General features: G+C 39.7%; 2 protein-coding genes, 2 long non-coding RNA genes and 1 other non-coding gene across 12 annotated transcripts in view; 3 read left to right on the forward strand and 2 right to left on the reverse strand.

Moving 5' to 3' along the window:
• The window catches only part of LOC107269041 (sodium-independent sulfate anion transporter), a 5991-nt gene extending 1815 nt beyond the window's left edge, over positions 1 to 4176 (forward strand). For 2 of the 5 annotated variants that reach the window (XM_025086254.1, XM_015742458.2), the window contains exons 2-8: positions 1808 to 1995; positions 2085 to 2222; positions 2293 to 2571; positions 2639 to 2948; positions 3023 to 3325; positions 3405 to 3639; positions 3717 to 4161. In XM_025086254.1, coding sequence (XP_024942022.1) covers positions 1816 to 1995; positions 2085 to 2222; positions 2293 to 2571; positions 2639 to 2948; positions 3023 to 3325; positions 3405 to 3639; positions 3717 to 4017 — 1746 coding nt within the window. In that variant the 5' untranslated portion in view covers positions 1808 to 1815 and the 3' untranslated portion in view covers positions 4018 to 4161. Of the gene's footprint in view, positions 1 to 552; positions 874 to 945; positions 989 to 1807; positions 1996 to 2084; positions 2223 to 2292; positions 2572 to 2638; positions 2949 to 3022; positions 3326 to 3404; positions 3640 to 3716 lie in introns of those variants that run through there. The other 3 variants (XM_015742457.2, XM_025086253.1, XM_025086255.1) reach the window with 3 other exon arrangements.
• Positions 130 to 211, forward strand: Trnas-aga. The gene has a single exon. It is a non-coding gene; the product is annotated as a tRNA-Ser (tRNA).
• On the reverse strand, positions 3682 to 5408 carry LOC107269046. Of its 2 annotated transcripts, XR_003060053.1 has the most exons (4): positions 4359 to 5408; positions 4193 to 4263; positions 3921 to 4121; positions 3682 to 3819 (listed from the first exon to the last, which is right to left on the reverse strand). It is a non-coding gene; the product is annotated as an uncharacterized LOC107269046 (long non-coding RNA). The 2 variants fall into 2 exon arrangements; XR_003060052.1 differs by having other exon boundaries at positions 4193 to 5408.
• A 166-nt stretch (positions 5409 to 5574) lies between these two features.
• Positions 5575 to 11558, forward strand: LOC107269043. 3 transcript variants are annotated; one of them, XM_015742459.2, is made up of 8 exons: positions 5575 to 5984; positions 6559 to 6612; positions 7391 to 7658; positions 8340 to 8542; positions 8832 to 9012; positions 9072 to 9299; positions 9380 to 9690; positions 9760 to 11558. In XM_015742459.2, exons 3-8 carry the CDS (start codon positions 7410 to 7412, stop codon positions 10265 to 10267), a joined length of 1680 nt encoding a protein of 559 aa, XP_015597945.1. In that variant the 5' UTR covers positions 5575 to 5984; positions 6559 to 6612; positions 7391 to 7409; the 3' UTR covers positions 10268 to 11558. The 3 variants fall into 3 exon arrangements, with proteins under 3 accessions (XP_015597945.1, XP_015597946.1, XP_024942024.1); XM_015742460.2 differs by lacking the exon at positions 6559 to 6612; XM_025086256.1 differs by lacking the exons at positions 5575 to 5984; positions 6559 to 6612 and adding an exon at positions 6985 to 7171.
• Positions 7178 to 8326, reverse strand: LOC112494535. The gene is made up of 3 exons (XR_003060055.1): positions 7856 to 8326; positions 7535 to 7642; positions 7178 to 7460 (listed from the first exon to the last, which is right to left on the reverse strand). It is a non-coding gene; the product is annotated as an uncharacterized LOC112494535 (long non-coding RNA).
• Positions 11559 to 11582: the final 24 nt, after the last annotated feature.

The raw sequence follows: 11582 nt of genomic DNA on the forward strand, positions 1-11582 counted from the left end.
GAGCGTAGGTTCGAGTCCTACCGACTGCGATTACCTTGATTTACATTTTGGTTTCGTACTATCATACCGAATGTTCTTATTTTCAATTACTTTTGCTTTCTCATGCGTGAAGGAGTCAGTGCTTCCGTAGCAGTCGTGGCCGAGTGGTTAAGGCGTCTGACTAGAAATCAGATTCCCTCTGGGAGCGTAGGTTCGAGTCCTACCGACTGCGATCTTCCTTGTGAGCACCCAGTGTTCACTTTTTTCTTTTTTCATTCCTATCGTTCTACGTTAATGTCTCCTCTTTCGGAATGTTCTTTAACAGCCGGTCGATCAGCTGTGTTTCCTCATTGGTTGCTTCTTTTTCTAACTTGAGGCATAATACAATTTTAGTTTTCAGATTTTATCTGAGAATAAAGAAATAATATTGTTTTCTTATACTATACTGTCTGTCTCTTTTTTTTATAGCACTATATAAAATATTTTCGAACACTTGACACTGATTGCTAATGCCAGAGCAAATAAGAAGTAAATAAGATTTTACAAAATTATTATTGAAGGTGGTAAATAAATTATCTGGTACGAAATTTGAATGTAAAAATAAAGTTGTCGAAAGACACTGAGTGATGAAAAAATAATTTCCACACAAATCAATATCACGAGATTTAACGTTGCATTTGCTTGAGAACGCTCAAATACTTTACAAACGTAATTCTCTGTGCTTCCGAGCGTAAACACGTTTCCTGCATTTTCAAAGTGGATGACTCGTGATCCTTATTTGATTGATTGAACGCGACGAATACAATCGTTGGCTAATGAGTCACGTATCTCTTACCACATTCCAAATAAGTCACGCGAGTTTTTGGCGGATCTCGATCTCTACATCGAAGACAAGTAATCAAGCGTCAACGCGTACTTCCTCTGTTTTTATTATTTCTTTCCATTTCAGGGTCGATGAAGTAATCGTGCAGCGTGTTATCTTGTCCATAATTATCCACGTAAAATTAACGTAAATTTAATACAAAGGAATCTAGGTTTCCTAGCGTGACAACTCTTAAAATTAAATTACACTGATTCTCTATTGTGTGTACTATCAGATTTTAATTTAATTTCATGAGGAGCTTGAAAGTCGTCCTAAAATCTTTAGTCGTGATGAAAATAATTCTGCAATCTCGGAATTTTCCGTAGCGTGTTTTCTAGTTGACAGAATATTTCACTGACATGTCGCGATTATATTTCTATAGGTAAAGTGGGAGAATCGCGTGTATGGAAAGTGCGACAATAGACTGGAATATGTACCCCAACTTACGTAACTAACAAGAGTAGTCAGGATTTTTTGTTATTTTGTCGATATAATTATATAAATATAGTTCTTCTCGATTTTTCTCTGGTCCTAGAAAAGATTTTTATTTTTCGAATCTTATTATATACCATCCCTGTTAATCATCGAGAAACTGCTCATCCTTCTTAAGTTTCTAAAATACAAAACGCAGTTATAGATTTATGTACAGATTTCTACTACGAGTCACTATATATTAAATCTGAATGTAGATTTTAACATTTAATGAAACGAGTTATTGCAAAATAAAGCTTCTCTCATTTTCATCTGTAGTAAATTTATAACTGGCATTAGATAGTACGTGTATATCAAATGATTATTCAAAATACTAACTCGATTACTGATAAGCTACGTACAATCAGTATCGAAAGAGTAAATTGCTGTTGTACAATCTTAGATATCTGTCAAGCTACTTTGTTGTAGTCCCGTTGCTCTATCGAGATTACTTGCACCAGACGTTCATATATAATTAATTTCGGTTAAAAACAGATACACAAATGCTCGTGAATTTACGATGGAACCGCAAGATTGTTCAAAAGAGATTACCAATCGCAACCTGGTTACCGCTGTACAATTGGAGTAAATTTCTGCAAGACATCCTAGCAGGATTAACAGTGGGTCTTACTGTGGTTCCCCAGGGAATAGCATACGCAGTGATAGCAGGACTCTCACCTGAGGTAAACCTTCAGTATCAATATATATCAGACTGCATTATCTATCAATTATCACTACTAGAGATGGTTTTCTCGTACTTTCAATTTTCTAGTACGGACTTTACAGCGGATTCATGGGCTGCTTTGTTTATCTGATCTTTGGTGGAACTAAAGACATCACTATAGGACCCACAGCTGTCACAGCTTTGCTCTCCCAGCCATATGTATTAAAGCTTGGTGCGGATCTTGCGGTAAGATCTCTCAAAGTTTACCTCAAACGCTGTTTAATATAAATGAGATTAATAATAATTATTACTTCAGGTTCTGCTCTGCTTCCTGTCAGGATGTATCATCGTGAGCATGGGTCTGCTGCATTTAGGCTTTCTTGTGGATTTTATTAGTATGCCAGTCATATGTGGCTTCACTAATGCTGCTGCTATATTGTCAGCCACCTCGCAACTCCATACTCTTCTTGGTATTACTTCGAGTAGTAATTCCTTTATTGGTAACATAATCCAGTTCATACAGAACATAGGTAGCACTCGCTTGTGGGATACTGTGCTAGGATTTTCATCGATCGTCTTTCTCATAATATTAAAGGTATAAAACACGAAGACATTCGATAAACGAAGAAAGGTCAAAGTATTGACTGTGATTTCTTGTACAGAATATACCTGGTGAAAGAAGTGGAAATGTTGGCCAGAAGTGTATATGGTTATTAAATATTAGTAGAAATGCTCTGGTTGTCGTTAGTGGAATACTCGTTGCATATTTGTGCTCCATAAATGGACTCACGCCCTTTAAAATCACTGGAAACATAACAGAAGGACTACCACCATTTGCTTTTCCACCATTCTCCACGGTTTACAACAATCAGACGTATAACTTCATTGACATGGTTGATAAGCTGGGTACTGGCCTGATTTCGGTACCTCTAATCACCATTCTAGAAAGTATAGCTTTAGCAAAATCTTTCTGTAAGTAAATTTTATATAAGATAAATAATGAAATTAAGTAAGTGAAACATATCTAACATTCGATTTCTTTTTAGCTAAAGGTAGAGCCTTAGACTCCACGCAAGAGATACTTGCTGTTGGACTGTGCAATGTATTTGGTAGCTTCGTAAGATCCATGCCGGTTACAGCAAGCTTCACCAGGACTGCGGTTAATCACGCATCAGGCGTCATAACGCCGATGGGAGGTGTTGCTACTGGTACTATTGTGCTTTTGACATGTAGCTTCCTGACCTCTACCTTTAGTTACATCCCGAAGAGTACTCTGGCAGCTATCATTATAGTAGCCATGTATCACACCGTGGATCTTAATGTGTTCGTTGTTCTCTGGAGAACTAAAAGTAAGTTAAAACTTTTAAATATCAACCATATTTTAATAGTATTATACCATATCAAATAACGAATCTTTTAAATTTACAGAAATAGATCTTCTGCCGCTTACCGTAACACAATTATCCTGCATATTCTTAGGATTGGAGTATGGTATGTTGCTGGGTATTGCAATAAATATGGGGCTTCTCCTGTATTTCACAGCCAGACCAGGTGTCTCCATAGAGAATAGAGAAGTGGATGGGAAAACAATTCTATTTGTCTCTCCAATGCAATCATTGAGTTTCCCTGCAGCCGAATATCTACGCGAGAGAGTACTGTTCCAGTGTGTTTAACATTGTCCTCTATCATCATGTACATACTTTATTATCCGCAGAAGCAATGTTTGTTTGAACTTTTTAGTTGTGAAATGCGGAACGATTATGCTACGGTAGTCGTGGACGGGCGTCATGTACACAGAATAGACGCCACTGTAGCAAGAAATTTAAAACTGCTGCAGGCTGACCTGGAATCACGTCATCAGACCTTGATATTCTGGAACTGGTGTCAAGATGCCCAGGTACCTCTTACGGGATATGATGATTCCTTGGCGGTTCATTTTCGTACCTGTAGAAAACTTTCAGACATATTTTCAGGTGAGACAGAACTTTTACAATATCTATGTTCGTCAGTGCCGTTGCCTCCAGCGATTCTTCGCAATTAGAACTTTATAAGGAGCGTATTTTTGCACTTTCTTTTTTAGGTTCTGATATTGTCACGCAGACATCGTTGAATGATCTCTGTTAAAAAGTATCCTCTTACGACGTGCTGCAAGTACATTTGTATAATAAAATATGGATGAAATGCATTCAGTGTAGTAATATTGTCATACTGTAAACCTTAATTTGAATTTCACTTGTGCTGGATACTCTTGGCGGCAGTGTTTCTTAGATAGAATATGTGGCGCCATCTATGAATACGTAGTGGTAATGCTTTCAATTATTCAGTGGATACAGAGTCCTTCCATAGATAATGTAACACGATGTACTGTCTAACAGATTTTACCCTCATGGAGCGAAGTAGTTCCAGAAGAAGATGAAGAATGGATTGAAAATGTAAACCCTATATCATTAATATATTATAAAAATCTCACAGTCTAAAAAAAGTAAGGGTGTCCTGATATTAATAATTCTCGAGTAACTTCCCGTGATGTTAATATTAACATCGATGAAAAACCTGTAGAAATTTCATGGAACCACATAGAAGTTTATAACAAACAGTTTCCAATTTTGATCAAATATTAATTTCTCCGTGAAACAAACGTCATTACACTTGAATGATCTAAAAAATATTCTCCAAGGACAATTGAAACGTAACGTATAATCTGCCGACAACTGAAACGTGTTTTCGAAGAGTCCTCTTCCTATGACTAATTAACACGTTGAGCGCGACGTCAGTCCATGGTTACTGACAGTGAACTTAGCGTGCGGCCGGCGTCAGTCCCCAGGGTTAGTTCGGGCGGCGTTGATTTGCGGGTATTGACGATAAGCTTCGCTCGTTCGCTGCCAGTCGAACGGAAAGGACAGCAAAATCGGCGCCGCACTTAACCTGTTAATATAAACGAGACCTTCAGATTATACATTTTTATCGTGTACAGACATTTAGAGATAATTAGTTGGGCTTTAGTGAAAAAAAAAAAAAAAAACTAATATATTTACACACAACGATAAGAAGACTGTTTGCATTTCATTACATAATCGGTTCCACTAGTCCTTGGAATAATATCGTCTAATTAGGTTGATATTTCGGATGAACAACAAGTCGATATCATTATCCGTTATACGTTTCAATTATGTAACTCCATGCAGCTATATGAAAAGCCTAGAGTGGAGGACCTCTTCAAGAATCAAAAGAAGAGAAACTGTGAGGTCGGATGGTTAATCCAGGTCCTACTATTTCAATCTCTCTGTACGCCTGAAGTCAATAGCGACTAGAGTGCAGCAGGAAGAGTAAAAAAACATGGCGCAACAGGAAGAACAAGAGATTGAAGGAGCAGCCGAAGCGTAAAGCGAATGAAATAATGTATTCGGCGCACTCGCGTCGGAATTGTTGACTTTGCGAATGGGAAATTGGATAGGGACACACAGAAAGGGAGAGTAAAGAGAAGGAAGGAAAAGAAGAGAGCGTTAAATAGAGACGAAAAGGAGAAAGAGAATTCATTCAATCGATCATTGCCAAGAGCGTTTGCGCGCGAGTAGTGGCGCCCTCGACGCCCAGCGACTCAGTCTAGTCCCAAACTCAGTCATTCCTACGGAGCGAAGACTCCTCCATCAGAAATTTTAGTGTTTTCGCGCGATACACGCTTCTTGCTAATCGGCTCAATCGTTTCTTAATCCTGACACACAGAGAATCCTTGTCATCGACCACCTGTTCCTCCTGAGATCCTTATCCTCTTTCACGCAGTACATCTCGCATCCTAGTACTCTGAAACAATTTTACATTCTTTTACCATAAGAACTTAGGAATTCAAAAATGTGTTAGTGATTCTAAGATTTTCAGAGCTTCTCGAGCCTTCCTTACCTACCTCTTTTGCGTCCGTTCTCGAGGACGAGTCAAAAAGAAAATGTCTGAACGTCAAAAGGACTACGTCGAGGAAGATCCTGAGCTTCTAGGGGATATCCTAGAGTAATCGTGAGTAGAGAAAATACTTCTCTCTCGACAGATTATCATCAATGCTGCCGGTGGCATTTAAACAAATGCGCGCATCGGACGTCTTAACAGATATTGTCGTGATTATTTAATCTCACGTACAGCCTGGTGTTGCTCAGAAAGTCCTCGAAGTTGCTTGTATAGTTCCATCCTATCAAGTATGCATGATCTTGCTGGGATAGGAGGCAGGTACCAGTCGATATTTAACTTGAATGGATGTTTTTACGTCCATTATAGATCTAGTAGAATCACCGTCTACCCTGATGTTTTTTTTAACAATGTTAACTTCTGAAAACGATGAAACATGACGTTTGGGCGTAGTCTACTAAAAATAGTAACCACTATTAACATCTGAGTGATAGTAGAGAGCTAGGAGTACATTACGTTGATAATGTTTCTTCGATAAATCTTAAGAAATATTCCACAAGTAAGAGGCATCGCGCTTTTGTCATTTTAAAAAATACGTACCGGAAGTCTCGTTCGCTAAGTCTCACTATCCCATTTATTATCTCCTAACGGTTCCCCTGGGATAGATTTTTCTTATTTATTATTTCAGAACCGAGCGGCTCATTCCACGTGCTCGAGAATGTCGATTCCTGGAGCGCTGTAGGTGAGTTTGTGTTTAACGTTCTTGTTTCATTGATATCAGGGATTTATTCACATCCACATGAAAATAATTTCGAGCACGAAAATCCGCTGTAAATAAATGCAAAATCAACAAGGCAAATTAAAATATCTAATTCAATAGTAAGTGAAGCACGTCTTGGTATCTCTGATAATACGACCTCCTGAAGAAGATTTCGTTTACTTTTCTATCGAATCTTTGACTCTCGTCAGCTCTTGGTTCTGGATATATCAGGTTACTATAATATTATCGCACCAATCTATTAAATCGACCTAGAAGTTTCGCGATTAGCCATATCAACAGAAAATAAGTAGTATCGGATTCCTCACATCTTGACGAACCATTGATATTCCGTTATTCTTAATAATTAAACTACTCCTTGAAATTCATGAGCCGTTAAAGATAACTATCTAAAGCATTCTACAGAAATGCGTCCGTTTATCTGCAATCAAAGCGGAGCTTATCTACGGCCGTGGCATTATCCAATTGTCGGATATCAGCAGGTGTCCGTTACACAAGCCGAAAATTCACAACAGCACGAAACGTAATACATTGTAGAATTAGTATGATCGCCCTGATCGTTCAAGATTTAGTAATATATTGTTCAATGTGCCTGAGCGCTGTGGTTAAAACTTTTTTTGCATGGCATTAACATCTTCTCAGACAAGTTCAAGAAAACATTTTTTTTTCGAGGACAGTTTATCTTCCGTTCATTACTATGGACACTGACCTGATGATCTGTCATTTCTCTTGTGCAATTTAGCCAAACGGAATAGCTGTCGATGGGTGTCCGCAGAAAAGGCTCCGGAGGGGGTCGCGGGAGTGCTGGTGTTCTAAAAGAACGTGCCAACATGGCCTTCATGCTGGTGGTCATGTTCTTCGCCGTATTTGGTCTCATCGTACTTACGGAAATATTCCTAATAAACGATCGTCCTGGCTCCAATCTGGGCGGCACAGGAGCATTGGGTGGTCATAGGAATGGTCACAGATTGGCTCTTCCTCCGGATCGACCTGACTACGAGGAGATTGGCGTAAGTCATTGACACTAGATGCTTTATTTTTGTAAAACTTTTAAATAAAAGAAAAACTAGCGAAATGAGCTTAAAGACAGGGGAACGCAAAAGGGAGGGTCGCGGTTTCAGCAATTCGACGTTAATTAGAGAGTGCAGTTTCTGATATAATTCAAGGTAGATTAAATGACCGGCAACGACAAAGCATACAACTTTACCACTAATTACTCGGTAGATTTGCATCTTCCTGTAATGAAAGTCGAGGAGAAGTTACTCTTGCGGAGCAATTCCTTTTGTGGTTCTGCGGTGGCTCGAGGCCTGTGATCCTTTCAAATCTATGTCTGGGTACTTAAGGAGTGCAGGACCAGAAGAGAGAACGTACCCATGCAAATAGGGGAACACGGGTTCGCTATAAAAACAAGAAATTTACAGTTAATTTATTGCCTATGAAAGCAGCAAGTAATTGCTGCTGATACTTCGTCGTTGACAGAATAGAGTAAAATTTATCGCAATCTACAGGCAATGCCCCACTACTTCTGCAGAGCATGCAGAAGACAACTTAAATGCTTGGCATTGGACATATCGAAAATTTACACATCTACGAAGCTAATCTAACTATGCATGAGTTTCCGTAATCCAGAATAAACCTTCCCTAACTTCAATCAGTGGACGTACTACTAGGTGATCCATGTTTGATCTTAGGCCGAGGATTATGCGGGACTGAAGGGTGGCTTTGATGAGCACGTGGGCCTTCTGGTGCGTGGGGACGAAAGCGCTAAACTCGCTGTACCCTCGGATCCTCGGACGTTACCCAGTTTACCACCTAGCTTGGAAGCTCGGCTACCACAACTCGACCGAAGTTTGAAACTCACTAATGCCGAATGGCTTCCGGTTACCAATACAAGGTACTTCCGGCCATTCGATTCGTGATACAAGCCTTTTTTTTTATTGTCACGGTGGTGTTGTATATGGTATTGAAAATCTTAAGAATTAACCAGCCCGCGACTTACTAGTGAATTCTTATTAATATGCAAGAGTACCTAGTAGCGTTTTTATAAAAATAGTTTACCCCTGATAACTTGACCGATAGTATAATATGATCTATGATATTCAATAACTATGTTGGTTAACTCTCTGGCTATCAGTTTCTAGTCCTTTTTCATGTTCCTCTCATGGTTCCGTATTTATCATCAGATACAAGTTCTTCGTATACTCTGCTTACTACGATGACAGAGGAGGAAGTCCCAATGGATTGGTCAGGGTGATTGGTGCGACGAAGACGAGAGGGCCAGAGCGTGTGTGGTGCAGATTCTGGTACAGGACAAAGTACGGGGGAAATACCACAACTTCAGTAACAGTAGCAGCCAAAGTCAAGGTACGGCACGTCATCCTGAAGCATAAAATCGAATGGGAATAAAGATGTCAATATTACAGGTGATCAGAGAGAATTGGAACCTTAAGTACAGTGCTTGTTTCGTTATTTGTCCCTTACCGAAAGAATCGCCAGCCTCGGGCAAGGTTCCACATTCTGTAAGTGTCGTAGCAAGGCTAAGAGCTCCACCAACGAATCACATCCTGGTGCAGAATCGTCCTGACGATAGACCCAAGATCAGAGAATCTTTGGCCATCTGCGTAAAACCCTTGCACTACAATTACAATAGAGTACGTTCGTTAGAATTCACACTTTATATTAAAAATCCTATAAATTTTGGAATTTCATCTATTTTCTTACATCTCCATAGGTTCTGCAGCTGGTGGAATTTATAGAGCTTCACAGACTTCTGGGTGCGACTCATATCACTCTATATAACGACACCCTTGGCGTAGAAGCAGGCTGCACCCTTAGGGAATATGAGCGACAAGGTTGGATTACTTTGTTACCTTGGCATCACCTGGATATGATATCCCAAAGAGAAATCCGTACGGAGGGACTTTTTGCAGCCCTGAACGATTGTCTCTACAGGTCCATGTACAAGTATGATTACGTTGCACTCCTGGACCTTGACGAGTTCATAATTCCTAGACACAACTACACCATACCTGATCTTATGAAGTAAGTAACCATCAGTTATACACTCTTAATACTCAGAGCATTCGTGACAAAACGATTTTGTCGTTACAGGTGGACAAACAGTCGCATCAATATAAAATCCGCGGGAGCGTATTCCTTTCAGAATGCATTTTTCTATCTTCAATGGGCAGACGATCCCAACGTGGCACTTAGCCGAACACCAACCGAAGCAGGACTAATTACCCTGAGAAAGACTCGTCGCAGAATGAAACTACATCCACATAAACAACGTTCTAAATACGTTTGCAAACCGGAGTACGTGGTCGAGGCTGGGAACCATTTCGTCTGGGAGTTTATTCCCGGTCACAATACACTGAATGTTCCATCGGATGCAGGAATACTCCACCACTATAGGGTCTGTGAATTTGGAGGTGACGATTGCATCAAGACCTCCTCGGTGGTCGATCGAACAGCCTACAAGTACCGGAACAAGCTCGGCCACAACGTTGCCAGGAAGTGGGACGATCTTTTGGAGAAGTGTCCACTTCCGGAACTCGAGGCCATTCCTGCACCCCGGGCTCATCCAGAGACGAGCCCTGTGGCTAAGGTGGTTAGGTAGCAAAAGATGACCGACGTCCTGTGGGAACTTGTCAACTTCACTGGTACACCCAAGTTGGCTAGGACTTACTTTTACAACTACAACAACCTCTGAGGCTTCAGGAATAGACAGGATCGGATGGACCCGGTGAATTCTCTTGGCTGACAATGAGATTGCATCTCCCAATCACAATCAATGGTGTCTTCTCTCGCAATCTCTCCGTTTTCCATTGGCTCGCTCTCTGCCTGTCTCTCTCTCTCTCTCTCTCTCTCTCTCTCTCTGAGAGTTTATCTTTCACCTTGTTTACTCAATGAGCTACAGCCACGAGAATGAGGATGCCTGGACGTCGGTACTGCAAGGGAAGGAACCATCATCAGGACAAACAGTTTTCGAACTGCAAGGAGAAGAACACGTTAGTTTATGGTGATTAATAGTATTTTTCTACGAGGAGGCGATTAAGATCTGATGGCATACGAACGCGATTCTCTTTTTTCACACTCTGTGGTGCTTCTTCACGATTTTATATAACTAAAATATGCATATCTATACACAGATAGACGTCGCGAGGACGAATTTATTGTTAAGGAGGATACTTGAATTGTATCATGTATCCTCATCTTTCCTTGTAATCTGGTGAACAACTAGAAACATGGATAGCCTACTGAACTCGGACTAATAAGCAACTAGAGACTAACTCATCAACGATATTCGAATAATACTCTTCTCCTTTTTTCTTTCTTCTCTCCTCTTTCTTTCATTTTCATTTTTCCTGATCGGTTATATATTGATCCTCATCTCAGAATCAGTCACACTTTCTGTTTCTATATTTTTCCTCTATTCCTACCTTTTTTACATAACTGACAATTCGAAAACGCATATTTACCAATACGATTCGTACCTAGTTCTAGTACACGTATGCATAACATGATAAATAGGCGAATGTAATTAGAGAAACTTTTAGCTCAAACACTTTAGTATATATATATATATATATATTGATGCGTGCGTGGATCCACCCGTATAAAAGAATATTAATGGTTTTGTCGTATAAAAACATTGCTCTAGAAAAATTTTATGTTAAATATCCGATGGTAGATTCACGCAGCGCTAATAGGCACTACAGGATTAATCATCGACAAAGTGGGACTGACGTGCGAAATTCATTAAACGTAGTACCAAGTGTAAATAATAACGAAAACGTGAATTACGAAGTATTAAGAATCAAAGGAGAAAAGATATTGTTTGTGTAAACAAATTTGGAATCCTTCGATACAGCCAATAATAAGGTATTTCTATTTCTTGTGGGTAAAAAGGGATTTTTTTTAAACCTAACTTT

Source organism: Cephus cinctus, unplaced genomic scaffold (genome assembly GCF_000341935.2).
Source record: "Cephus cinctus unplaced genomic scaffold, Ccin1 Ccin1_scaffold0597, whole genome shotgun sequence".
In the NCBI taxonomy this organism is placed as follows: Eukaryota; Metazoa; Arthropoda; class Insecta; order Hymenoptera; family Cephidae; genus Cephus; species Cephus cinctus.

Bases quoted from the DNA above. Each gene is read 5' to 3' on its own strand.
- LOC107269043 (XM_015742459.2), top strand. From the start codon at position 7,410: ATGGGTGTCCGCAGAAAAGGCTCCGGAGGGGGTCGCGGGAGTGCTGGT. The intron at 9,300-9,379 runs GTACGTTCGTTA...ACATCTCCATAG, and splicing joins TGCACTACAATTACAATAGA to GTTCTGCAGCTGGTGGAATT. The intron at 9,691-9,759 runs GTAAGTAACCAT...TTGTCGTTACAG, and splicing joins ACCATACCTGATCTTATGAA to GTGGACAAACAGTCGCATCA.